The 27,357-nt window shown below is 42.6% G+C and overlaps 1 protein-coding gene across 16 annotated transcripts in view; it reads left to right on the forward strand.

Annotated features, from left to right (window-relative positions):
- PTK2 (protein tyrosine kinase 2) overlaps positions 1–27,357 on the forward strand; it is a 473,957-nt gene that overhangs the window by 171,979 nt on the left and 274,621 nt on the right. For all 16 annotated transcript variants that reach the window (XM_089654639.1, XM_089654641.1, XM_089654642.1 and 13 more), the window contains exons 5-6: positions 19,060–19,139; positions 24,339–24,401. In XM_089654639.1, coding sequence (XP_089510765.1) covers positions 19,060–19,139; positions 24,339–24,401 — 143 coding nt within the window. The remainder of the gene's footprint in view (positions 1–19,059; positions 19,140–24,338; positions 24,402–27,357) is intronic.

Consider the following 27,357-nt stretch of genomic DNA (forward strand, 5'->3'; position numbering starts at 1 on the left):
GCCTTTCTAGCCCCTCCCACCAGCCTTGATATGCTTGCATTGCATAGAGAAATATAGGTGTGTTGAGAAAACAGGTTTCATTTACAAATCTCATTATCGTGGGGATAGGAAGAACCACAGAAGCCAAAGCGACATACATAGATAAACTTCAAGTGGTTGTAAATGTTTTTCTTTTCTAAAATAACAGACATGTTATACTTACCTGTTCTGTGCAATGGTATTGCACAGAGCAGCCCTGAACCACCTCTTAGGTCCCATGCCGACACTCTTGACTCCTCCTCTTGTTTGTGTGCCACCAATGCTAGCCGCTTGCTATGGGGCACACCTGTAGGCTTGATCCTGAGCTAGGCTGCATGCATCTAAGGACACACACAGCACGGTTCAGCCCCCCTCACAGGATTTCATTGACGGCAGTAGGAGCCAATGGATCTCTCTCTGCTGCCTCTGTGAAGAGAGAGAGGACATAGATTCTGCTGATAACCACAATGCTGGATCGAGATAGATCTCATGAAAGTATAGAAGAGGTGAGGGGGGGCCATACAAATACTGGGGCAGTTTTAAGAATTGTCTAGTCTTTATAACCGCTGTCAGCTTTACTGCCCTCTTCTCTGGCTGCTCACCCTCCGCTTTCTCTGGCTTCTCCCTCCCTCTGTTCAGCTAAGGAAGCCATGTAGAGTGAATCGCCCTAGCTGGTGTTTATAGAGAAAAAAAGGAACCCCCCCCCCTCCCTTTGTGACAGCGCTAGCCTTTATTAAAGAATGGTCAGTGTTTCCTCCAGAATAGAAAAGCAAGGAAAGGTGAACATTACTGCTGGGGAGATGGGCAATGAAGAAAACCTTTTTGATGTACCCTGCATGGACAGACATGCTTTAAAAATACATGGCCTGCATTCAGCACCAGATGGGTGTCCGGACCCTGTAATTAAGTTTCATTGGGGAAGCTGCTAAAAGGGTTCATGGCAAACCGCTAACTACAGAGAGCAACAGCCTGTGACCTTGTATTTGTATAGGGGGGGATACAGAGTCCTGCAGACTGGTAGCAGATGGTAGACACTACCACTCTACAGCTGCTGGACCTGCCTATAGACTTGCCCATCCATTAACAAGGGTGCCTGGCTGGTATTGTACTGCTGCTGACCCCTGCACCCTTGTCTCCTCTATTGTACTGGTGTCAGTGATCACCACCTGGGAGCCTACAGGTTTCCTCACTTAGGGCTTGGCTGTTAGCCATATATCTTCTCTAGATCCCTTTACTTCTAAAGTAGCTCAGCTCAACTAAAAAATACATCTACAATTACTGAACATAACGGGAACCTGTAAGGACTTGCTGTTATCTGTACCTTGCAAGTGCCGGAAATCTAGAACCAACATGAAGCCAGTGAAGTTTTTAGACGCATCCAGATAGATTACTTTTCTTATATTAAAGCCATGATGGGGTGGATAGTCCAAATCCTACATCTCAAGTCAGTAGTGGCAGCTGCTAGATTTCTATTCCACCAGGTTCCCTTTCAGAGGATTTTCACTTCTCTTTATACTAGGGACTTTCAAGTCAAATGGGGACTTTTGAATTTATATAATTTATTACTCCTAGATTGTAAGCTCAAAAGAGCAGGGCCCTCGATCCCCTCATGTTTTGCATTGTATTGGTATTGTTCTGTCACATGTTCTGTCCCCCTTTGTAATGTACAGCGCTGAGCGAATCATTGGCGCTTTATAAATACTGTATAATAATATAATAATAAAATATAATAAACAAACAAATGTACACTTTTAGTGTTTAACTCCAGGAAAGCTTCTGCATAGAAAGATATGTCCGTACGCCTGAACCATCCAAGGACAGCCTGGTACCACAGGGTAGAAAATCCACATGAATAACGCCACATTTGTCCCAGAAAACACTTGCTACCTGCAGACGCAATTGTTCGAAATGTTTTGGGTGGTGGTGAGTCCGTATGCTTCCACTGCTTTGAGGCTCGTTTTGATTACACCATGAAATGATGCGGCCCAGGTTTCATCATCCAGAAAATCGTGGCCTTGCCTATCAAAACACTCCAACGCAGTGCAGACTTCAACTATTCTGTGCCGGTCAAAAGCGGAAAGCTGTCTTGGTGCCCAGCATGCGCTAGATATCTTCGGGTTTTTTGCCTTCGTTCACAAGAAATTTCATCACCACATGCTGTTCCATGCAACACTGTTGTCTGCCATCTTGATTAACGGTCTCTGGACTAGCCCGCGACATGTGCGCCACCTATCAGTAATAGGCCACTTACTACTGCATGTAGTAACGCCACGCTAGCATCCCTTTTTATACCTGTAAAACTAAAAGTCCTGGTTTGACTTGAACGCACCTCATATATGGAAATATTTTCCTCGGATGCCTCCTTGTGGTCAGCTGACACGGGAGACTCAATTACTGGTGGTTGATGATAGCTGGTATGGTCGTATGACCCTTCAGCTGGCTCAGTGATGTATCCTGTTACTGATGTGTATGATGGGGAGTATGTAGCTGAATGGATTAACAATTAACTGCCTTTTGAAACCTTACACTTAAAATCCCCGGACGCCCTTTCCTAGTGCATTAAGACCCCCCCCCTCCCACCGGACAGAAGAAGATGGAATACATTAATATTAATGTGTGCAAGTAATTGTGTTATTTGCACACACAGCATATAATTCCCACAATAACGGATAGCCGGGATTTCCATCAGGAGTAACACTTTTCAGCTCTCAGTGAGCCCTATGTCCGGAGGTTTCTATGTACAATGGTCTAGCCACCACAGAGGTTACTGTGGTCCAGCAGTGGTCACACACTGATGCACTGATTGCAGAAGAATACAGCTGCTTGGAACTGAATTTAAAATAGAACTATAGTCAAATTGTAAAAATTGGCCAGAGACTCATCTCTGTAATATCAAGAAAACAGCATAAAGTTTAGGGAAATAATAATTTTTCTTTTGTTCAGTGAAGGAGACAGCTGAAATCTTTTAGATCTTGACCGTTGGGTTATGGCGCCACCTTCGCAATCCTGGAGGAACCCACTGCGCAATGCTAATTACCCTTTCCAGCAAACATTGCAATAAAAAATATATTGCAATGCATATTTAAGCTGGCCAACTGTGTCATAGTATTCCATCTATGGTCAGCCCTACTTGGCTCTGCCAATGCAAATTCTACTGTGGACACAATGCCAACCTGGGGGACCTTCGATAGTAGAACACTGGGAACAAAAAGAAAAGAGCAGCTTAGAGGAGACCCCTTCTGGTCGGCCAGAGTCCACAAACCGCTTAAGCTCTGGTTCACATATGTGCGTTCCTGCGGGCCGCGTTTTGGCGGGCACGAGAGCCCATTCATTTGAATGGACCCCCGTGCCTCGGGACACGCAGGGAAGAAGTCCCTGCACTTCTTTGGAAACCGCAGCCCGCACGGGAACCTCGGTTCCCAGTACGGTTGCGATTTCCAATGTGGGCGGCATGCCATTAGAATTAATGCCACCCACCCGCGGGTCCGCATTCTTCTGTGCGGGTGGTGCAGCTTCACGGGTTTTTGTGTGGATCCCCCCCCCCACAGATGTGAACCTAGCCTAAATGTTAGTGAAATATTATTTTCCAATCTCCCTAATAATAACTTGGGGTCCTGGCAGTGCCTAGTTTTTCCTTCAAAAGGGTGACAAAGCCAATCCCCTTGCAGTGAAATCACCGGTGAGCAGTTTGCTTTCACACACAGAGGAAAAGGTTTCTCAGTGTTGTCACCGCACATAACCCCCCCTCAATTCTAGAGGGCACTTGTCACACCTACCCCCCTTACTTTTGTTGCCAAGGGAGAAGACCACCAAAAGTGACCAGATGTAGTCTATTATCACAGCTCTGCCAACCAAAAGAACGCTGTACATTTTTTAAAATTTCTTTATTTTGTTTTCTTTAATCCCCCCCCCACACACACACACACACACATTTTCACCCTCAATATAGACAGAGTATACAGATACGTTAATAGATATTTATATTCACACCTCAGTGCGAGGGCTGTGTTTGCACAAGGATGCTTAGTTGTTCAGTGCATCCCCGTGCAGGCAGTCCCATTCATGTCAATTGGGATGCAGTTGCTGTACTGATACAGCCGCTGCTCCCAATTTGAATGCTGTAGGGTTTTACAGTTCCGAGCGCACACTGTCTGCATTCGGGAGTAGTAGCTGTGACCATGCAGCTGCTGGGTCCCAATTGACATGAATGGGACTACCTGCAAATAACACCTGTGCATTCTCATGCGGGCAAATGCAGTCGTCGCACAGGTATACCCTATAGCAGGGCTGTCAAACTGGCGGCCCTCCAGCTGTTGGAAAACTACAAGTCCCATCATGCCTCTGCCTTTGGGAGTCATGCCTGTAACTGTCAATCTTGCAATGCCTCATGGGACTTGTAGTTTGGCAACAGCTGGAGGGCCGCCAGTTTGACACCCGTGCCGTATAGTATGCCAGTGTGGATGAGGCCTTAGGGGCTCGTTCAGATGGGTGTATTACATATGCATTACCAGATCTTGGTGCATTGTACTGTAACATTTGTGCCACGTTTAGATGTGCACAGCATAAATGTTCGCTATTGGCCACTGTCACTGCTCGGGAATGATGTAGCAATACTATTGATCAGGTGTGGACTGACAACTCTTGGGGCCCCCAGGCAATAGGGGATCATGGGGCCCCTGTGTCCTGGCCTATGAAAAAGGTACCAGGGGCATCTCATGGGGCCCCCTACTGACCCCGGGCAGTGCCCGAGTTTCCAAAAGGTCAGTCCGCCCCTGCTATTTATGTTTAGGCACTGAATGAGCAATTGATGCAGCGACGCATGCTCAGAATGATTCTGGCAGTGCTTGAATGACTAAAGGCTAATCATTGTACCATTTAAATGGCTCATACAGGTGCTAACATGTAAACATCAGTAGTGTGCTGGCTACACATTGTTCATAATGACATGTCGGCCATGAGTAGCAGCGGCGGAACTACTGCTGTGCATGTAAACCGTACAACAAATGTTTACATCTGTACAACGTAAAATATGACCCAAAATACAGCCCTGGACACAGATGTGTCCTATATATAGTTTTTTTTTTTTTTTTTTTTTTTGGACGCCACTGCCCAACGCAGTTGAATGAGCCTATCAGTATTTATACTAGTGTATACATACAGTGGGGCAAAAAAGTATTTAGTCACCACCAATTGTGCAAGTTCTCCCACTTAAAAAGATGAGAGAGGCCTGTAATTGGCATCATAGGGAGACCTCAACTATGAGAGACAAAATGAGAAAACAAATCCAGACAATCACATTGGCTGATTTGGAAAGAATTTATTTGCAAATTATGGTGGAAAATAAGTATTTGGTCACCTACAAACAAGCAAGATTTCTGGCTCTCACAGACCTGTACCTTCTTCTTTAACCGTTTCAATACCGGGCAATTTTACACCTTCCTGCCCAGGCCAGTTTTCAGGTTTCAGTGCTCTCACACTTTGAATGGCAATTGCGCGGTCATACAACACTGTACCCAAACTAAAATTTTATCATTTTCTTCACAAAACTAAAGCTTTCTTTTGGTGGTATTTAATCACTGCTGGGGTTTTTATTTTTTGCTAAATTAACAAACAAAGACCAAAAATTTTGAAAAAAAAAACACATTTTTCTTTGTTTCTGTTATAAAAGTTTACAAATAAATAATTGTTCTTCATAAATTTAGGCCGAGATGTATTCTGCTACATGTCTTTGGTGAAAATAACCCAAATTAGGATGTATTATTTAGTTTGTAGGAAAGTTATAGAGTTCACAAACTATGGTATAGATCTGAATATTGATCAATCCTGAAGTACTGACAGCCAATCTAATTTCTTGAGGTCCAAGAATGTCAGAATAGTACAGATATCCCCAAATGTCAGGACAGGAGAGATATCCCTCAAATGTCAGAACAGTACAGATATCCCCCAAATGACCCCTTTTTGCAGAGTAGACAGTCCGACGTACTTCATAAGAGGCCTGGCGAGTTTTTTGAAGTTGTATTTTTTTGTCATAATTTTTCCGAAAATGAAAAAAATTATTTTCACTATTTTTTTTTTTTTTACATACTGTCACCAGTGCAGTACAGCGTCATCATATAACTGGCATGGCGGTGAACAGGGACACTGACTGGTGACAGTATGAAAAAAAAATATATATATATATATATATATATATTTTTTTATTATATTTAATTTTTTATTACATTTTTTTTATTTTTTTTAAGATTTTTTTTCATATTTTACTATGACCAAAATAGTACAATGTTACCATAGTAACATTGTACTACTTTGGGGAAGTGATCAGTATTTTTTTTTTTTTTTTTTTTTTACACAGTTTGCTTATAGCAAAGAATTACTTTGCTATAAGCAAGCATTTAGCTGAATGAAATCGATTCATTCAGCTTTTTTTTTTTTGTGCTTAGCTGTGATTTGGTCACAGCTAATCACATGACATGTGCATGTGATTAGCTGTGACCATTCACAGCTAGGCACTAGTATACAATGGATGGCATCATGAATGAAGCCATCCATCGTATACAACTGTCATGTGACCTGCTGTGATTGGTCACAGCAGGTCACATGGTACCTGCAACGGGAGCCGGTACTCGGATCTGTCATCGGCCGTATCCGAGGTGCACGGCCGGTGACAGATTGCACTGCTGCGCCGCTCTGCAATAGCGCAAACGGCGCATGTGCGGGAGCACGCCAAATGGCGTGCTCCCGGAATGAAGAGACCATTTTGAAGCCGCCAAACGGCCATTGGCCGGGCGGCTAATGGTTAAGAGAGCTGCTTGCCTATTGCAGATTCAGTCTTCCCAGCCTGGTGCAGGTCTACAATTTTGTTTCTGGTGTCCTTCGACAGCTCTTTGGTCTTCACCATAGTGGAGTTTGGAGTGTGACTGTTTGAGGTTGTGGACAGGTGTCTTTTATACTGATAACAAGTTCAAACAGGTGCCATTGATACAGGTAATGAGTGCAGGACAGAGGAGCCTCTTAAAGAAGAAGGTACAGGTCTGTGAGAGCCAGAAATCTTGCTTGTTTGTAGGTGACCAAATACTTATTTTCCACCATAATTTGCAAATAAATTCTCTCCAGATCAGCCAATGTGATTGTCTGGATTTTTTTTCTCATTTTGTCTCTCATAGTTGAGGTCTCCCTATGATGCCAATTACAGGCCTCTCTCATCTTTGTAAGTGGGAGAACTTGTACAATTGGTGGCTGACTAAATACTTTTTTGCCCCACTGTAACTAGATGCTGTGTGCCTCCGTATACAGCATGTTTGTGTGGATAAGCCCCTATGGCGTTCTGATTTTGTATACAATATAAGTACATACTGTGTTTTCAAGTTTCAGTACAAGCCTGTGCTTTCATCTGCAAAGCAGACATTAATTACAGTTTTTCTAACATCTCCCTATCTCTAAATAGTTTTGTTACAAAACCTTTTTCTTACTGTTCTGCAAAAAAAAAAAAAGTAATAAAACAAAAACCGACTATAGATTGCCTTTAAAGCCTCTTGTCCTGCAGTCCTTTTCATGTATTATGGAGGAGCCGTTGGCACAGAATGCGCGTAGAATTTAATTACACATGCCAAGCTTGTTATCCAAAAAAAACTATTAAATATTAAACATTACATACTTTTTTTTTAATGTATTTAACAAAGCAATTACATTTTTTTTCCAAGGGGAAGAAAAAAAAGAAATAGAAAAAAAAGAATTCCTCCATTTCCACATTTTGCCGCTGTTGAGTGCACATAGAGAGGCAGCCAGCGGTAAAATGTAGGTTGTGTATTGTACTGCGGAATAAGAAACAGGTTAAAATCAATAGAAATAAACACACAATTGGATCTTGGGTAATAGAAGCAATGGTGCACTGGGAACAATATCTGGATGTGCTCCAGGCAAAGACAATTCATTCAGGAAGAGAAGCAGTTGTATGGCGGGAGGGGAGACGGGGGGCGCTCCGCCATAGCGCCGATCTGCACTGACAACAGCGACAGAGGCAAAAGGGTGAGAGCCAAACAGTGTAAGAAGAATGGGGGTCTCTAATTATCGGAATCGCTGCGTCTGCTCTGTGCTGCCCCCTTTTGATAATATGACAAGTAGCAAGCTTTTCATCTTTACGAAGGAAGCCTTCTGAGATATTGAACTGCTGTATTAATTCAGGACTCCAGCCAGGCAGCAGTTCAAACACAGCAGTTTCAAAGCGCACGCAGTTAAAATGCACATCTAAAGCGCTTTACTTGTTCAAGTATTTGATGTTGTTCGCCCTCTCTTGCCTCCTTGTTAATCGTATAACCAAAGGGTCATAATTAAAGCGTAACTAGAGGCAAACATTTTTTGAGTTTTGGATAGAGTTGGGGTGATTAGAACCCCTGTCAGGTTTTTGTTGCTGTCTCCCTGTTAGGGGGATTCACCCTCTCTTTGTCCTGATTACCATTATCATTGATGCTGGTAGGTGAATTGGCTCCTGTCTAAATTGTCCCTAGTATGTGTATGTATGAATGTGAGTTAGGGACTTTTGGATTGTACGCCCCTTGAGGGTTAGGGACTGATGTGAATGCACAATATATATGAAAAGTGCTGCATAAATTGATGGTGATATATAAGTACCTGAAATAAATAAAGTGAAAGTAAAGGAAAATCCCAAAATTGTGGTTGTCCCCAGAGCAGTAATAGAGGGGAAATCTTTCAATGGGATTGCAGGTATTGTCTTATTTCCTGTTTTGGCTGTGGAACAGGAAGTGAGGAGAATTCTCCCCAATGGGACACAGATAGCAAAAAAATCAACAGGGGTATAATCCTCCCTTATGCTATAGAAAAAAAAATAAGCTGTCCGTAGTTCTAATTTAAAGCCTAGGTGCAGTCAAAAGCAGCACAAGGGACATAACTTATGGTCAGTAGGATTTGTCTCTTGTGCTAATGCCTCTCCTGTTAGTGAGAAATCTTTCTCCTTCCTACTCCTGCTGAGCATAGTCGGGCTCTCTTGATGAGTTATATTTAGTTGTATTAACCCTCATGGCACTGGAAGAATATGACGTGGGGGGGTTAATACAACTAATGGGCTGTCACAGGCTCTCATCAAGAAGGGCCAACTTTGCCCAACCTTTCCTGCTGTAGTACTGCTTTTGTGAAAGAAACAGGATCCCTGAATGGAGGATGGGTGGATGATTGAAAGGTCTGCCCCCTCCACTCATAGATCCTGTTCCATCCATAGACGCTGTAGTATGGCTTCTATAAATTGAGCAGCTGGTTTCCTCCCGCTCTCCAAAGACATGCTGGTAGGTTAATTGGCTCCTGTCTAAATTGTCCCTAGTATGTGTATGTATGAATGTGAGTTAGGGACCTTAGATTGTACACCCCTTGAGGGTTAGGGACTGATGTGAATGTACAATATACATGTAAAGTGCTGTGTAAATTGATGGCGCTATATAGTACCTGTAATAAATAATGTTGGAGCCATGATTCATGTCGGTCAGTTTGGTGTAACAGCTCACCAAGGTGTGCATGCACTCTTTTTTTTTTTTTTTTTTTTTTTTTTTTTTTTACTGCAGACTAATTAGCAGATGTGACCTAATGCAGATGTTTGTTTTAGAACTTCAAAGTGCAGGGTGATTCCATAATATTTTCCTCAGAATTGAGTGATTCCATATTTTTTTCCTTGATCTTTTTGCTTGATCTGCAAAAACAGTTGCAATTGCAATTGACTACAGTTTTCTTGCTTTTTTTATTTTTTTAAAATATTTCTGAAATCCAGAAGGTTGGAATGTTAAATGAAAATGGTTTTGAGGCACGTCTGTGATTGTTTTTTTTTTTTTTTTTTTTTTTTTACACAGTTAAACAATTGAATGAACATTTTCGAAGAGTGGTGATTCTAAACTTTTTGCCAGGGGTTGCAGTTAAAGCGGAGCTCCACCCAAAAGGGGAAGTTCTGCTTTAAGCCTTTGTCCCCCGCTTCCCATTAAGGATTGGCACCTTTGGGGAGTGGGTACCCAAATTTGACAGGTTCCCACTTCCGCTGCGATTGCCTAGGTGATCAGAAGTGGAAGTTGTCTCCCCCCCCCCCCCCCCCCCCGTAGTCTTCTAGGACACATGACAGGTCCCAGAAGACTATATGGCCATTCACAAAGCGCAGCGCTTCTCATGCATGTGCAGTGGGCACCCGGCTATGAAGCTGCAAGCTGTCACAGCTGGGTACCCTCACTGAAGATGCTGGCGCCTGGGAGAGAAGGCGGCCGGTGAAACCAGCTGGGGTGAGGACAATGCTGGACCGAGGGACAGGTAAGTGTTTGTATTTTAAACGTCAGCAGCTACAGTTTTTGTAGCTGCTGACTTTTATTTATTTATTTTTCAGGTGGAACTCCGCTTCAAACCCCCTGGCGGTATTCCCGAGTGTAGCTCAGGGTTAACTTTCAGTACCAGAAGCGGTAACCTCGAGCTACACTCGGGAATACACTGCAGCGTTCTGGGATCCCTCCAGCACTTACCTTGTCATGCAGTCCCATGATGTCCCCCCTGCAGTGTCCCCGGTCATGTCTTCCGTCCGATGCTGGCATCCGTCTTCCGTGTTCCATTCCCTGCGAGCGTCAGGACATACGGGACGTACAGGGGGCAGAACTGGCGGGAATTTCAAAAATGTAAAAATTTGACGTTCACTCAATACACTAAAATCTGATCATATTACATTCCTGTATCAAACCATTTCACATACATTTTGTCCCGAGTGCTTTGTCCGGCGCCCTGCCTGCATTTTTATTGTTCTTTCTGCCTGGAAACTGAGAAACATCCATGGCGTCCAAAAAACGTCCCTTTAGGTCAAAAGCGGTTTTAGACCGGCTAGAGAACAGCGATAGTAAATCAGAACCACTTGCAGAATTGAGTGATAATGATTCGTGGGGGAAATTCCTCATCAGACACTGAAAACGATTTTGCGACTTTGCTCAGTGATGTGCGAACTTGGGGCTATATTTCACATTTCAGTGTTTTTGGTTTGATTATATTATTGAATTAAATCTATTATTACTATATTATTTATTTATTTATTTCAGGTACTTATATAGCGCCGTCAATTTATGCAGCTCTTTACATATATATTGTACATTCACATCAGTCCCTAACCCTCAAGGGGCGTACAATCTAAGGTCCCCAACTTACATTCATATTATTTTTTATGATTATTATATTATAATTTATGATTTCGTGTTTCAAATTATATCATACCCGGGATGTTTACTAGACTCTTGTTTGGACAAATTTCAGTGAGTTATTCCTAAGAATTACAGGTCTACAATAAAAAAACACCATATTTCCATTGAAAACAATGTACCACTTTGAGCACAGAAATACTGACATAATCAGACCGCTGGAGAGGTTAAGTTAATAAAACATACCCTACCTCTAGCTTCTATTTTGCAGTAGATGACAACCCTATCCTTTCAATGAAGTCCAGGAGAATGCCGAGTCCAAACCGTGCAAGCTGATGTTACAGCACAGATTTAGCCTGCTCGGGAGGCATGCTCCCTGTTTCAGCTTGAAAGTGTGTGAGGTCATCCTTGCCTAGGCACCAAGTGGGAAAGCCAGGAACAAGTCAGGTGTATTTAATACATTCTTTTTATCTTTAATTTATTGCAGCATTTTGCAGGGGGGGGGGGGGGGGGGGCGCAGACCTTGTGTTTTTAGTCATGGTGTCCTTTAAAGTGTATCCAAAGCCAAAACTTGGTTTTAGATAAGCTGACCATTTTAGACAAGCTGACTATTATTTTTATTATACAGTATTTATAAAGCGCCAATAGTTCGCTCAGCGCTGTACATTACAAAGGGGGACAGAACATGTGACAGAACAATACCAATACAATGCAAAACATGAGGGGATTGAGGGCCCTGCTCTTTCGAGCTTACAATCTAGGAGACCATACACTGATGGAAATTCAGCTGGCTCAGCAGCTACATTTTGTCAGTGTGTAGTCATCCCTGCTTCACAATGGTTGATAGTTTGATCATTTGATCAGCTTTTTGAAGTGACATCTTGGAAAACTTTTTCAATCAGTAGTTGAAGCCAATCGGCTGCAGCTGATGATCAGTATATTCTGTCAGAATACAATGTCTCAGCAGAGAATATTCCTCCATCTACTTTGTATGGGTGGAGGAATAGGTTCCTTTTTTTTGTTCAGTCAGTGTAGTAGTCTGTGGCCAGCTTTAGAGTAGTGAGTGGTTAGGACCCCTGTCAGGTTTTTATTGTTGTGTTCCTCTGAGGGAGATACTTTAGTTTGTCCTTATGACCATTGTCGCTGAGTTTTAAAATTTTGAGTTGCCAACAGAACAGCAACAGAGGCAAAAATGTCCAATGATGGCAACTAAGAGCATTTCCCTCACCTTGGAGACAGATTCACTTCCTATTGTCTCTACAGATGAGGAAGTGAATGTATAGCTATAGATGTAATCTCTCCAATAGGGCACAAATGGGGAAAAAAAAAACCTGACAGGAGTTTTCAAGTCACTTAAGATGAAAAGAAAGAGGTGACGCACATCACATCTGACCTACCTACCTGCAACTGCATTTTCCATGATTCCATTTCCATCACTTCTGGGGAGATTTCCTCTTTCTTCCTGTTGTGTCTATCAAGGTGATGGATGTAAAAAACAAGTCCTGATTGGTGTAAATTCAAAAAGTAAACAAAAAAGGTCCTAGGTTAGATATACAATATGCATTCGCAACAATCACACTATTATTTACTTTTTAAGCACCTGTGTAGAATTATATTTTTCCACGACAACGCAAATTTATGAAGAACCGCATTGCTTATTTCCTGACGATTAACTCTACGCATATCCCAAGTGTTTCTCCGGCCGCCCGTTATTGTACAATATGGCTTCTTGCTCGCATTGCGGGGATGTAGAAGCTGCAGAGGGGCTCTGATGCATCCAGCATATGGCCGGTAATAGTGGCAGCTGCTGAGCCGGAGTATGGGGTCATGGCAGCACCCCTCCTCCTCTCATCAATTATTCGCACAGCCTGCAGTATGCTGGTAACACAGCAGATGCCAATGCTTTTTTTCTATAGGAACTGAACATGATGACTCTAAGATACAATATATCTCCTACACTTTAACCCACTTTATCGCTGTGCACAGCCCTCCGCATCAGGCGGGATGCAACAGCCACGCCAAGCACTCCACAGTCCCCATTTATGGTGCTAACTGCTCTGAACTGATGAAAACTGAGATCTGATCGCTTGCTTTGTGCTGCTGAGCTCCTACATCAGCTATGCTCTCCTATTAGTGTCATTAAAGGGTGAACAAATCTTCATGACAAAAATGTTTACCCGTGGAGGCTAGGTTTACATCTGTGCGGTTGGTGCCGCTGTGGATCTGCACAAAAATCCAGAGGAATGCGGACACCATTAATTTTAATGGCACGTCACCCGCACTGGAAATCCCAACTGTACTGGGAACCGAGGTTCCCGTGTGGGCTGCGTTTTCAAAAGAAGTTCAGGAGCGTCTTCCCTGCGTGTCCCGGGCCACGGGAGTCCATTCAAATGAACGGGCTCTTGTGCCCGCGTAAAACGTGACCCGCAGGAACACAGATATGTGAAGTGAAACAAAAAACAAGAAGCGCACCAACCTTGCGCATTACCTCAGTAACAGAATTTATTAATAGAAGATATGTACTCACAAACAGCGAATAAAATCAGGCATGTAGTCCTCAAAGGGACTTCAAAGATAAGAAGCCAGCGCGGGCACAGATATGTGAACCAGGGGTAAAATATACAGCAACTGTAAGTTTAGTTTTTTGGGTTTTTTTTTTCATACATACAATGTTCATCATTAACAAACGGTTGTACGGTGACTTTGCCTAGGCCGAGATAATGTTCTTAGTCTGTTGCAGGCAGGAAGCATCTCCTCAGTGATCAGGCTGCAACATTGTAATTTTGCAGCAAATCACAAGGTGAGAGGCTGCAGCAGGGGCGGAGCTGTGTCAGATATTTGTGAACACAGCACAGAACCGCACATGGTTGTGTCATCAGAGCAGGGGCAGACTGACAACTCATGAGGCCCCCAGGCAATAAGGGATCATGGGGCCCCTGTGTCCTCACCAACACCCAAAAAAGCCTATGAAAAAGCCAATGAAAGGTACCAGGGGCATCTCATGGGGCCCCCTACTGACCCCAGGGCCTCGGGCAGTGCCCGAGTGTTCGAATGGTCAGTCCGCCACTCTATCAGAGGCGACATCTCAGTCTAGGAAGTAGATGTTGACCCTGGATGAGGCCTGAACAAAGATGGAGCCAGGGTTGGACTGACAACTCATGGGGCCCCCAGGCAATAGGGCAGTGGTTCTCAACCTTCCTAATGCCGCGACCCTTTAATACAGTTCCTCATGTTGTGGTGACCCCCAACCATAAAATTATTTACCCAGTAATTATAATTCATGAAGTGTCGTTTTACCTCCAATACTGCTGCTTTCAACACAGTAGCTGCTTTCTACACAGTAGCTGCTCTTTACACATCGGAAATATGTGTTTTCCGATGGTCTTAGGTGACCCCTGTGAAAGGGTCGTTCGACCCCCAAAGGGGTCGCGACCCACAGGTTGAGAACCACTGCAATAGGGGATCATGAGGCCCCTGTGTCCTGGCCCAAACACAAAATATACTATGAAAAAGGTACCAGGGGCATCTCATGGGGCCCCCTACTGACCTCGGGCAGTGCCCAAGTTTCCAAATGGTCAGTCCGCCTCTGGATGGAGTTATACTTCTGGAGAGAAAAGCAGATGAGTTCATTGTCAAGGGAGTAATCATGTAATCTCTGTGCCTCGGTGTTACACAGACTCATTTCTTAGTATGTTCAGTATCTCACGGAAGTGAGTCCACCCGTCACATTTTTATAAATATTTTATTCTATCTTTTCATGGGACAACACTGAAGAAATTACACTCCAGTGGCAACCTGTGAAGCTCTGGTGACCTCTATGCCCAAGACAGTTAAGGCAGTGCTGGAAAATAATGGCGGCCACACACAATATTGACACTTTGGGCCCAATTTGGACCTTGTCACTTAGAGGTGGACTCATTTTCGTTGCCAGCAGTTTAGACATTAATGGCGGTGTGTTGAGTTGTTTTGAGGGGACAGCAAATTTACATGTTATACAAGCTGTACACTGACTACGTCACATTGTAGCAAAGTGTCATTTCTTCAGTGTTGTCACATGAAAAGATAGAATACAATATTTACAAAAATGTGAGGGATGGACTCACTTCTGGGAGATACTGTATACACTTGGCATAAGTGGTTTTGATGCTAGGTCCACCGCAAGGTATAAATAGACAAAGATGAGTCTCTTTTTTTTGTCAGATGAGAAATGATCTAATCTGTGAACTTCCTGCAGACATGCCTCACTGAAGATTATCTGGGGGGACAGAACAAATTAAAAACCCTTGTGTGGTTGCTATTGCTTGTTATGGTGGAGTTTGAGGTGTCTGCAGCGTGCCTTACCTCCCAGCTTCTATGGCACTAGACACTTACCATTGCCTGGTGCAACTGTTACTGTTTAGGAAAGCTCTAACTAATGTTCAGGTAGTGCAGTCAGCACCCTTGCTAAATTATGGTTGAAGTGAAATGCACTGCTTGACTAGCTATGCCAGAGGTAGGCAACCTGCGGCTCTCTAGCTGTTGTGGAACTACATTTCCCATGAGGCATTGCAAAGATTACAAAACTGACAGTTACAGCTATGACTTGCAGAGGCATGATGGAACTTGTAGTCCTGCAGCTCTCAGGTTGCCTACCCCTGAGCTAGCTAGTTGTATTCAACAATATTGTTGCGCTGTACCTTTTAAATAATTTGTAATGTGCAGATAATCCCAAAAGCGTGCATATACTAATAACCTAGACTTAGAAGGTGTGCTTTAGATGTTAGACTGTTTTTGTTTGTTTTTATTGAATGCAGTATCACACAGTATTGTGTCCTGAGACACCCCAAAAGCTTTGGAGAAAAGAAAAACAATCCGTCATGATCTGTCGCTATGTGCAGTGGCTAAGTTATTATTATACAGGATCAGGGGCGGACTGACAACTCATGGGGCACCCGGGCAATAGGGGATCATGGGGCCCCTTTGTCCTTGCCCAAACTCAAAAAAGCCTATGAAAAAGGTACCAGGGGCATCTCATGGGGCCCCCTACTGACCCCGGGCCCTCGGGCAGTGCCTGAGTTTCCAAATGGTCAGTCCACCCCTGTACAGGATTTATATAGCGCCAACAGTTTGCTCAGCGCTTTAAAGTGATTAGCACTTCTGCCTGGCAGCCCTACGTTCTTTGGTTTGAATCCAAACTGTCGCACTACCTTTGTGGAGTTTGCATGTTCTCCCTGTGCCTGCATGGGTTTCCTTCGGGTTCTCCGGTTTCCTCCCACACTCCAAAGACATGCTGGTAGGTTAATTTGCTCCTGTCTAAATCGGCCCTAGTATGTGTATGAATGAATGTGAGTTAGGGACCTTAGATTGTACGCCCCTTGAGGGTTAGGGACTGATGTGAATGTACAATATATATGTAAAGCGCTACGTAAATTGAAGGCGCTATATAAGTACCTGAAATAAATAAATAATAAAATATCACGGTCACCACTAGTGAAAACAAAATCAAAATAATCAATATTATGTGTTAAATATAAATAGTCCCATTAATTCCATCCAAAAGAATTCTTATTTGGCATGCCACTGGTGAATCCCGCCACCAAAACGCGCATAGCCTCTTACCAGATCAATAGACCCCAAATTATACATGGTCTGTAAAAGCTCAGAGGGGCTGGAACCTTGTGATGATGGATCATCCAACCATAGGGCACACCAACAGGAGACAGAACTAATATCCTCTCTTGCTCCAATGATGACAGTCCTACAAAGGAAACCGATAACCTCAAATAGTGTAAAACCGTTATTAAATGAAATTGCTGTTTATCGACTTACAATCTCTGCAATATGATACACGTGTCAAAACAGTATGCACTGGTTCCTGCTCCAGCATGCGAGATGACGTCAGCGCAGTCAGTATCAGCACAGGTGCTACCGGCTGTATTGTATTGTATTCTTTTTATTTATTATTTCAGGTACTTATATATCGCCGTTAATTTACACAGCGCTTTACATATGTATTGTACATTCACATGAGTCCCTAAGCCTCAAGGGGCGTACAATCTAAGGTCCCTAACTCACATTCATACATACACATACCAGGGCCAATTTAGACAGGAGCCAATGAACCTAACAGCATGTCTTTGGAGTGTGGGAGGAAACTAGAGTACCCGGAGGAAACCCACGCAGACACAGGGAGAACATGCAAACTCCAGGCAGGTGGTGCTGTGGTTGGGGTTCAAAGTGCTGCCAGGCGGAAGTGCTAACCATTTAGTCAGTTTTTCCTTGGGCATACTAAAGAGTAGGAATCCGATCTTCTCTATGTAATGAGTAAATATGGCTTACCTGCACATATTTTAAGGTACACGATACACCAAAGGTTTGTCAACATCTGACCTTGACACCTATGTGAACATCCCATTCCAAAACCATGGACTGCAATAGGGAGTTATCCCCTCAACAGCCTGCTAGGAAAGCTTTCCACAAGATTTTGGAGTGTCTGTGGGGACTTTCTGCCCTATCAGCTAAAAGAACATTTGTGAAGTCAGGTACTGATATTGGAGGAGAAGACCTGGCTCGCTGTCGCCATTCCAATTTATTATAAAAGTGTTTATTATTGTTATTATTATTATTATACAGGATTTATATATTATTATTATACAGGATTTATATATTATTATTATTATTATTATTATACAGGATTTATATATTATTATTATTATTATACAGGATTTATATATTATTATTATTATACAGGATTTATATATTATTATACAGGATTTATATATTATTATTATTATTATACAGGATTTATTATTATTATACAGGATTTATTATTATTATACAGGATTTATATATTATTATTATTATTATTATTATACAGGATTTATATATTATTATTATACAGGATTTATATATTATTATTATACAGGATTTATATCGCGCCAACAGTTTGCTCAGCGCTTTACAATATAACGGGAGACAATACGCAACAATACAGTTCAATACAAGAGGGATTTGAGGGCCCTGATCCTGGGAGCTTACAATCTAGGAGGGAGGGGCTAGTGGTACAAAAGGTAATAACTGTGGGTTATGGACTGGTTGGAAGAGTAGAAGATTCCATTATTAGCTGAGGGCAGTATAGGCTTCCCTGAAGAGATAGGTTTTCAGAGATCGCCTAAAAGTGAGCAGAGTAGGCGATAGTCTGATAAATTGGGGTAGAGAGTTCCAGAGGATGGGGGAAGCTCTGGAGAAGTCCTGAAGATGAGCATGGGAGGAGGAGACAAGGGAGCTAGGGAGTAAGAGGTCTTGCGAGGAGCAGAGTGTACGGTTTGGGTGATATTTAGAGACAAGATCGGTGATGTAATTTGGGGCAGAGTTATAAATGGCTTTATACGTTATTGTTAGTGTTTTGAATTTTAGTTTAGTAGGGTTGAGCTCAGGGCTGTGTGCAGGACACTCCAGTTTCTCCACACCATACTCCACATGTCTTTTATAAAGCTGGCTTTGTACACGGGGGCAAAGTCATTGTAGAACAGAAAAGGGTCTTCCCCAAACTGTAGTCACAAGGTTGGGTCTTTGTATGATGTTCAATTACCCGTTATTGGAAACACTTCAACTCAAACATTCAAAGGGTGTCCTCATGCCTTGGTCATGTAGTAGATGTGATCGTCAGGTATCCACAACCTCTTGCCATGTACTAGAGCCTGCATAGAGACAGTTTTAAAACCTTGGCACACATTGATGACATCCAACTGGGCTGAGCACATTCTAATATATGGCTGAAAAAGTTAGAAAAGTCTTCCATTAACTGCATCCAGTACTAGATTTTAATAACAGCAACTTCTACCCCAATTCTGACTGTCTAGTTTTTATTCTAATCTCTCTCTTCTCTGCCTCTGTCTTGTAGGTGAAAAATGACTACATGTCGGAGATGTCAGACCAAGTGGACCAGGAAATTGCTTTGAAGCTGGGCTGCTTGGAGATTCGGTAATATCCTAAATCTTGCATATTACACATATTCTGCTGGTAGTTGCAGTCTGTGATTCGTGGAGTGTAAAGCAACAGACCTGCCTATAGCTCTGGATATGTATGTTTCTGATGTTGAGTACGTGATATCAACGTATACAGTGAAAGCACAAACTTTGGTCACAGAGAATTCTCTAAAAGAAAAGCCAGATACTAAAACAATCACAGTTTTTTTTTTCTTCTTTTTTTTGACCAGCTTTAACCACATCAATACCGGGCACTTATACCCCCATCCTGCCCAGGCCAATTTTCAGCTTTCAGCGCTGTCGCACTTTGAATGATAATTGCGTGGTCATGCAATACTGTACCCATATGACATTTTTATCATTTGTTTTCACACAAAAAGAGCTTTCTTTTGGTGGTATTTAATCACCACTGATTTTTTTTATTTTTTACTACATAAAACAAAAACATACTGAAACTTTTGAAAAAAAAACTCACTTTTCTTCATTTCTGTTATAATATTTTGCAAATAAATAACATTTATTCATAAATTTAAGTCAAAATGCATTCTGCTACATTTCTTTGTTTAAAATAATTATAATTTAATTTGTATTTTTTTCAAATTTTTCTATTTTTTTTATTACATTTTCTTTTTTTTACTATTTTTTTTTTTCAACACACTGACCAAAGCAATACAATGTTACCATAATAACAATCAATTACTCTGGGTATTTCATTGATATTTGCAATCATTGTTCCTGAATGAAACTGATTCATTAAGTTTTTTGTTGTGATTAGCTGTGATTGGGCAAAGCTGATCACATGATACAGATGGGCTGTGATTGGCCCTGTCTGTATCATGTGACTGTTTTGACCAGTCACCGCTAACAACGTAATTGTATACCATAGATAGCATGACAGGAAAACTACAGGTGGCCATTCACAAAGCGCAGCTCTTCTCGTGCATGCGCAGTGGGCACCCACCCGGCTGTGAAGCCGCAAGTTGTCACAGCTGGGTGCTCACACTGAAGATTCCCACGCCGGGGAGAGAAGACAGCCGGTGAAAGCAAGACACCGCTGGACCGAGGAACCGGTAGGACCGACTAGCAGGTTCTTCTGCACAGTAGAGCCGAGCTGCCAGCCCGGTATTCTAACACGGAGGTGGGATTACTGGGCCGGCCGCTCCATATTCACTCCATAAGATGCACAGATATTTTCCAGCATTTTTTGGGGGGAAAAATTGCATCTTATGGAGCAAAAAATACGGTAATTGTATACAATGGATGGCATGTCAGGAAGCCATCCATTGTATACAATTGACATGTGTTCTGCTGTGATTGGTCACAGCGGTCACATGACACTGGCAACGGGCCGGTGTAGTAATATGTCACCGGCCGTGTCCCGTGGACACAGCCGGTGACAGATCGCGCTCGTACGCAGCTCTTTTTGACAGGATGTCATATGATGCCCAATCACGAGGAGTGTCCCGCCCGAACGTAAATCTGCAATGGGCAGGAAGGTGTTAAAGTGGTAGTAATCCTCAGACATAGAATAATTGCATTAATATGGTGAGACTAAGGCTGCCATCATCCTTGAAAGTTAGCATAAAACAAGAAATATATCCCCTAGGGGGTGGAACTTTCCAGGCAGTACTTGTCAACGAGCCAAAATGAAGAGGCATATAATAAAAAGATGCATAATTTATTCAAATTCATGAAAAAATCAAATGTATTAACAGTCTTGTGGTCATGAACAGTCATACATATGATGATACAGTCAAACGTCCAACGATTTTTGAGATCAATAGACTTCTCATCTTCAGGGATGCAAAAGGTGACTCTGGTAAAGAGCACACCATACACTGTATGTATAAAACAAATAAGAAAAAAAAAAATCTTTTTTCTGGAACACAACTTTTGTTAATTGTATAATAGCATACTGGGCCATATGTTTGGACTTGTCTGGTATGACCACATGGGTTTAAAAGAATGCTGTAAGCTGCTGTAGACATTGCCAACGGAATAAACTGCCGTGCTTGTCTGCAGGGTGTGCCAGAGGACCGGGATTGGTTTACACCTCAATTCCCGTGCTGCTGTACACACTATTGGTCAGATTTCAATCCTCACTGGGCTTTATATAGCTGCTCCACCATGCCCAGTTGGTTCTGGGGAGCAATGTTCTAGCTCCTGACAGTCCAGAGAACCTATTTAAGGGAGGCCCTCTTACCGCCTGTAAGATGCCCTCTGAAAAGCATGCCACCACAAATCACTCTTCAGAGGGCTACTGTTAGTGTAAACAAGCCCTAATATCTCATAATTCACACCAGGACTCACGGTACCACCCTTAGAGGGGACATACATGTGGGAGCACACAAGTAAAATTTACTTTGATACTTAAACTTTTGGTGGAGGCTTGAGAGTTGTACCCTCTGACAGTCTCTTCTATGTCTTGGGGGACTATAATGGTGAGATCTCTATCCTATCCTGCACATGGCATACATCCTCCTCAGTGCCACCATCTCAGCACATCAGATACATTGTTCTGAACCAGAAAATACAAACTCCTCAATGGATTGACACCACTTCACCACTACCAGTTCTATTGTATTATTATGACTTTAACCACTTCCCGACCGGCCGTTGCATATAAACGGCCGGACGGTGGCAGTACAGGGTCGGGTGGCCGTTTATGAACGGCCTCCCCGCACCCTGCTTGTGCGCGCTCCCTGGGAGCGCGCAGCACCACGATCCGGTGCCCGCTGTGTCCTCCGGACACAGTGAAAAACCAATCGTCGAACGGGACCTCTGTACGAGGTCCCGATCATGTGATCACTGATTGGCCAATCAGTGATCACATGCAAAGTAGTAAGCAAGATGTCACTTGTGACATCACTGCTTACTACGTGTGAAATCTGTGAATGATCACAGAGGTCACATGGTACAAGGCTATTCACAACAGCCTTGTACCATGTGACAAGCTGTGACCAATCACAGCTTACTCAGTACTTCTCAATGAGTGCAAGAATGCAGACAGAGAGAAAGAGAAATGATTGCTGTTACATCCTATATGGGTGTAAAAGCAATCAGTGTAAAAAAAAAAAAAAAAAAAAATCTTCATCACCCCCCAGAAGTAGTACAGTGTCACCATGGTAGTATGTAAAAAAAAAAAAAATAAATAAAAAATAATATAAAAAAATAAAATAAAAATGTAAAAAAAATGTTTAAAAATTATAATTTTTGGTTATAAACTAATTTTGTTTTTTTTTGTTTTTTTTACTAAAAGATAACGGAATACATTTTGGCAAAGAATTATGATGAAATATTATTTATTTGCAAAATTTTATAAAAAAAACACTTTTGTTCAAAATTTTTGGACTTTTTCATTTACATAGCAAAAAAAATAAAAATCCCAGCGGTGAATAAATACCACCAAAATAAAGCTTTATCTGTCTCAAAAAAATGGTAAAAAATTAATTTGGGTACAGTGTTGCATGACTGCGCAATTGTCATTCAAAGTGTGATAGCGCTGAAAGCTGAAAATTGCCCGGGACAGGAAGGGGGTAAAAGTGTCCGGACTGGAAGTGGTTAAAATATGTCACTAGCTTGTTGTCACTTTATACAAGTATTGACACAGCTCCATCAATTTACACAGCATTTTATATATGTACATGTGTACTGTACATTAACATCCGTTCCTTGCAATCCAAGGTTCCTCCCCATTTTTCTTTTAATAACCCCATTTTTTCCAATCTCATTTGAGGTCTGTGAAGCTACGAGCTCCCAGTTTGGTTATTAGTAAGCGCCGCGTAAATTGTTGCCGCTATATAAATCCCGTATAATAATAATTAGTCTTTCCTGTGGGGTGGAAAGTACACTATATTGCCAAAAGTACTGGTCGGCCGGCCTTTCCACGCACATGAACTTTAATGGCCTCCCAGTCTTAGTCCGTAGGATTCAATATTGAGTTGGCCCCGCCCTTTGCTGCTATAACTCCTCTGGGAAGGCCGTCCACAAGGTTTAGGAGGGTGTCTATGGGAAGGTTGGACCATTCTTCCAGAAGCACATTTGTGAGGTCAGGCACTGATGTCAGATGAGAAGGTCTGGCTCACAGTCTCCGCTCTAATTCATCCCAAAGGATGAGGTCAGTCAAGTTCCTCCACCCCAAACTGGCTCCTCCATGTCTTTATGGACCTTGCTTTGTACACTGGTGTGCAGTCATGTTGGAACAGGAAGGGGCCATCCCCAAACTCCTCCCACAAAGAGCATGAAAAGAGCATGAAATTGTTCAAAATGTCTTGGTATGCTGACGCCTTAAGACTTCCCTTCACTGGAACTAGGGGGCCAAGCCCAACCCCTGAAAAACAACCCCACAGCATAATCCCCCCTCCACCGAACTTTACACTTGGCACAATGCAGTCAGGCAAGTACCGTTCTCCTGGCAATCGCCAGACCCAGACATGTCCATTGGATTTCCAGACAGAGATGCGTGATTGGTCACTCCAGAGAACACGTCTCCACTGCTCTGTAGTCCAGTGGCGGCGTGCTTTACACCACGGCATCTGATGCTTTGCATTGCACTTGGTGATGTAAGGCTTGGATGCAGATGCTCGGCCATGGAAACCCATTCCATGAAGCTCTCTACGCACTGTTGTTGTGCTAATCTGAAGGCAACGCCATGTTTGGAGGTCTTTAGCTATTGACTCTGCAGACAGTTGGCGACTTCTGCGCACTGTGCGCTTCAGCATGCGCTGACCCCGCTCTGTCATTTTACGTGGCCTACCACTTGGTGGCTGAGTTGCTGTTGTTCCCAGTTGCTTCCACTTTGTTATAATCCCACTAACAGTTGAGCGTGGAATATTTAGTAGCCAGGAAATGTCACGGATGGACTTATTGCACAGGTGACCACCTATCACGGGACCACGCTTGGAGTCACTGAGCTCCTGAGAGCGACCCATTCTTTCACCAATGTTTGTAGAAGCAGTCTGCATGCCTAGGGGATGATTGTATACACCTGTGTCCATGGCGGTGATTGGCACACCTGAATCACATGATTTGGAGGGCCGGCCCAATACTTTTGGCGGTATTGTGTATGTAAAGTGTTTTGGTCTGATATTTCAATAGATTATCATTTTAAAATGAAGTGCTGTTTTTTTTTTCCGTTTTTTTTTTTTTATTGGGCCGTGGTTTATCTTTAACAGTGTTCATTTTCTATATGCAGGCGATCGTATGCGGAGATGAGAGGGAATGCGTTGGAGAAGAAATCAAACTATGAAGTGTTAGAGTAAGTGTCGCTGCTGATCTGATGTTATTATATTTAGGTATTACCACAGATTTTTCCCATAATTGAGACACTGCAGCTTCTTTCATTCCCTATTAGAGCGTATGACATGTACTAACACACAATGCACCAGTCTGAGCTTTCATTTGGATTGTTAAAGGATAATTGTGGGAAAAACATGGAGACTTCCATTCTCTACTCCTGACGCTGCGTTTGCCTGGGTTAACCCAGCCATAGATGGAGCGAAATTCCGCTGGTTCCTGCTGACTTTTCAACCTGTCTATGGGCAGGCTGGTTGTATAGAAGTCAATCTCTCGAACTGCTTTACAACCAGCCTGTCCTTTTTTTTTTTTTTTTTTTTTTATTGCACAATCAGTGCTGCCGGCCGTAGTCGGCAACACTGATCATTGTGTTCTGACAGCGGGGAAATATCCCGGCTGTTAGAATACATTATCTACATGGGAGGGATTCCCCCATCAACAAAGAATCTGTTGATGGAGTAATCAAATTATTTTTTTTTTTCTTCATTCCACCCACTCGTATGGCCTGGCTTAGACTCTGTGGATCTATTGCTTTGACTTTCTCTGGAACAATTATGCAGATAAGGACATCCAACTTTCCAGATCTGCAAAAGTACTAATACCAGACAGATTATTTAGAAAGACAGCAATGGCAGCCCCTTCCCTTTATTTAGCTCATTTACATCACTAAATATAGATGGTATTTGATAAGTTGACAATGCAATGAATTAGCAGAAATATCACCATTAAGAGGAGTAAACAGCTATGTGCATACAAATGTATAAAGGTTTTGCTTTAAGTCGGCCATACAGGGTTCAAATCTTGACCGGTTCAGCAGTGACTGGCCGAGATTCGATCCATGTAATTCAGGCTAGTTGTTCTGAAGTCAATCGACTTCAGTACAACCAGCCTGTCAGATTTTTGCATGCGATTACTGCCGGCAGCTATAGCCATTAGCAGTAATTGTTTTCTGCCAGCCAGGAAGGCTCCCTGTTGACAGAGCACTGCAGGCGGGCTTCCTCCATCATCACTACTGTGTTGGTGAGGAAATCAAGCGATTTTCTTTCCTGAAGCCCATGGTTGCAGGAAAGAAAATCATGTCACCTATGGCTTGCCTTAGAGACCTTTCTGGGAAAAATTTTCAGGCTGAAATGAAGGGATATATCTTTAACAGAACCTCAAATAACAGTGAAAGCCCAACAGGGGCTCTATTTTTCTTTATATCTAAAGCTACAAAAAAAATATATTTTGCTTGACATATACACCTTAAAGTCGTTGTAAAGGTTGAATAAAGGTAAAAAAAAAATTGTGTCCTGCTACCCCCAAGCCCCCCCCCCCAAACACTTACCTAAGCCTCCTCTTGATCCAGCGATGTGCAAGGAAGCCGCGGTTGTCCCAAGTCTCTCCTCTCGTTGGATCCCACTGCTGTCAGTCACAGCCAGTGAAGAGAGAGTGGGGGGCGGGGCCGAGCCACAGCTCTGTGTGTTATGGACACATAGATCGGGTTCAGGAGCGAGCACGCACCATTGCCCCTTTACAAAGTGACTTGCTATTGGGGGCACTGATCGAGGGGGAGGAGCCAGTAGCACTGGTCGGGGCCCCGAGAAGAGGACGATCAGTGCTGCTCTGTACAAACCATTACACAGAGCATGTAAATATAACATCATTTGATGGTTGCAGAAGCAATGCAGTTTGAATTTGAGCTCAATTCTAACTAAGAAGGCGTTATGGATAATAGGATTAGTCCTGGAGTTCTCCTTTAAATAGAAGTATTCAGTACAGCACGTCTTTAGACAGGTACTGGATAGCTCATGGGAAGCTGCTGGAGGCCACATTAGGCTCCCAAGCTGCTTGTTTATGCATGTGCTCATCAATCCAGCTCTTCTCATTTGGATCTATTCACATGATACATGTTGTCCTTTACAGTCAGTAGAACAAATACAGTTTTTTATTGTCAGTATTTGTACATTACTTATAGTGGATATAAAAAGTCTACACACCCCTATTAAAATGTCAGGTTTCTGTGATGTAAAAAAATTAAACAAAGATAAATAATTTCAGAACTTTTTCCACCTTTTAATGTGACCTATAAACTGTACAACTCAATTGAAAAACAAATTGAAATCTTTTAGGATGGGGGGGGGGGGGGGGGGGGGAGTAAACATAAAAAACTAAAATAATGAGGTTGCATAAGTGTCCACACCATCTTATAACTGGGGATGTAGCTGTGTTCTGAATTAAGTAATCACATTCAAAATCCTGTTAAATAGGAGTCAGTACACACCTGCCATCATTTAAAGTGCCTCTAATTAACCCCAGATAAAGTTCAGCTGTTCTAGTAGGTCTTTCCTGACATTTTCTTAGTCGCATCCTACAGCAAAAGCCATGGGCCGCAGAGAGCTTCCAAAGCATCAGAGGGATCTCATTTTTATTTATTTTATTTATTTCAGGTACTTATATAGTGCAATTTACACAGCGTTTTACACATATATATATATTGTACATTCAAATCAGTCCCTAACCCTCAAGGGGCGTACAATCTAAGGTCCCTAACTCACATTCATACATACACATATTAGGGCCAATTTAGAGAGGAGCCAATTAACCTACCAGCATGTTTTTGTAGTGTGGGAGGAAACCGAAGTACCTGGAGGAAACCCACACAGGCACAGGGAGAAAATGCAAACTCCAGGAAGGTGGTGCCGTGGCTGGGATTCAAACCAACGACCCCTAGTACTGCCAGGCGGAAGTGCTAACCATTTAGCCACTGTGCAGCCCACTATTTTTAAAAAGTATCAGTCAGGAGAAGGGTACAAAAGAATTTCCAAGGCATTAGATAAACCATGGAACACAGTGAAGACAGTCATCATCAAGTGGAGAAAATATGGCGCAACAGTGACATCACCAAGAACTGGACATCCCTCCAATATTGATGAAAA

This window comes from Staurois parvus, unplaced genomic scaffold (genome assembly GCF_062004578.1).
Source record: "Staurois parvus isolate SC_StPar_1 unplaced genomic scaffold, SC_StPar_1.0 ptg000783l, whole genome shotgun sequence".
Lineage (NCBI taxonomy): Eukaryota > Metazoa > Chordata > Amphibia > Anura > Ranidae > Staurois > Staurois parvus.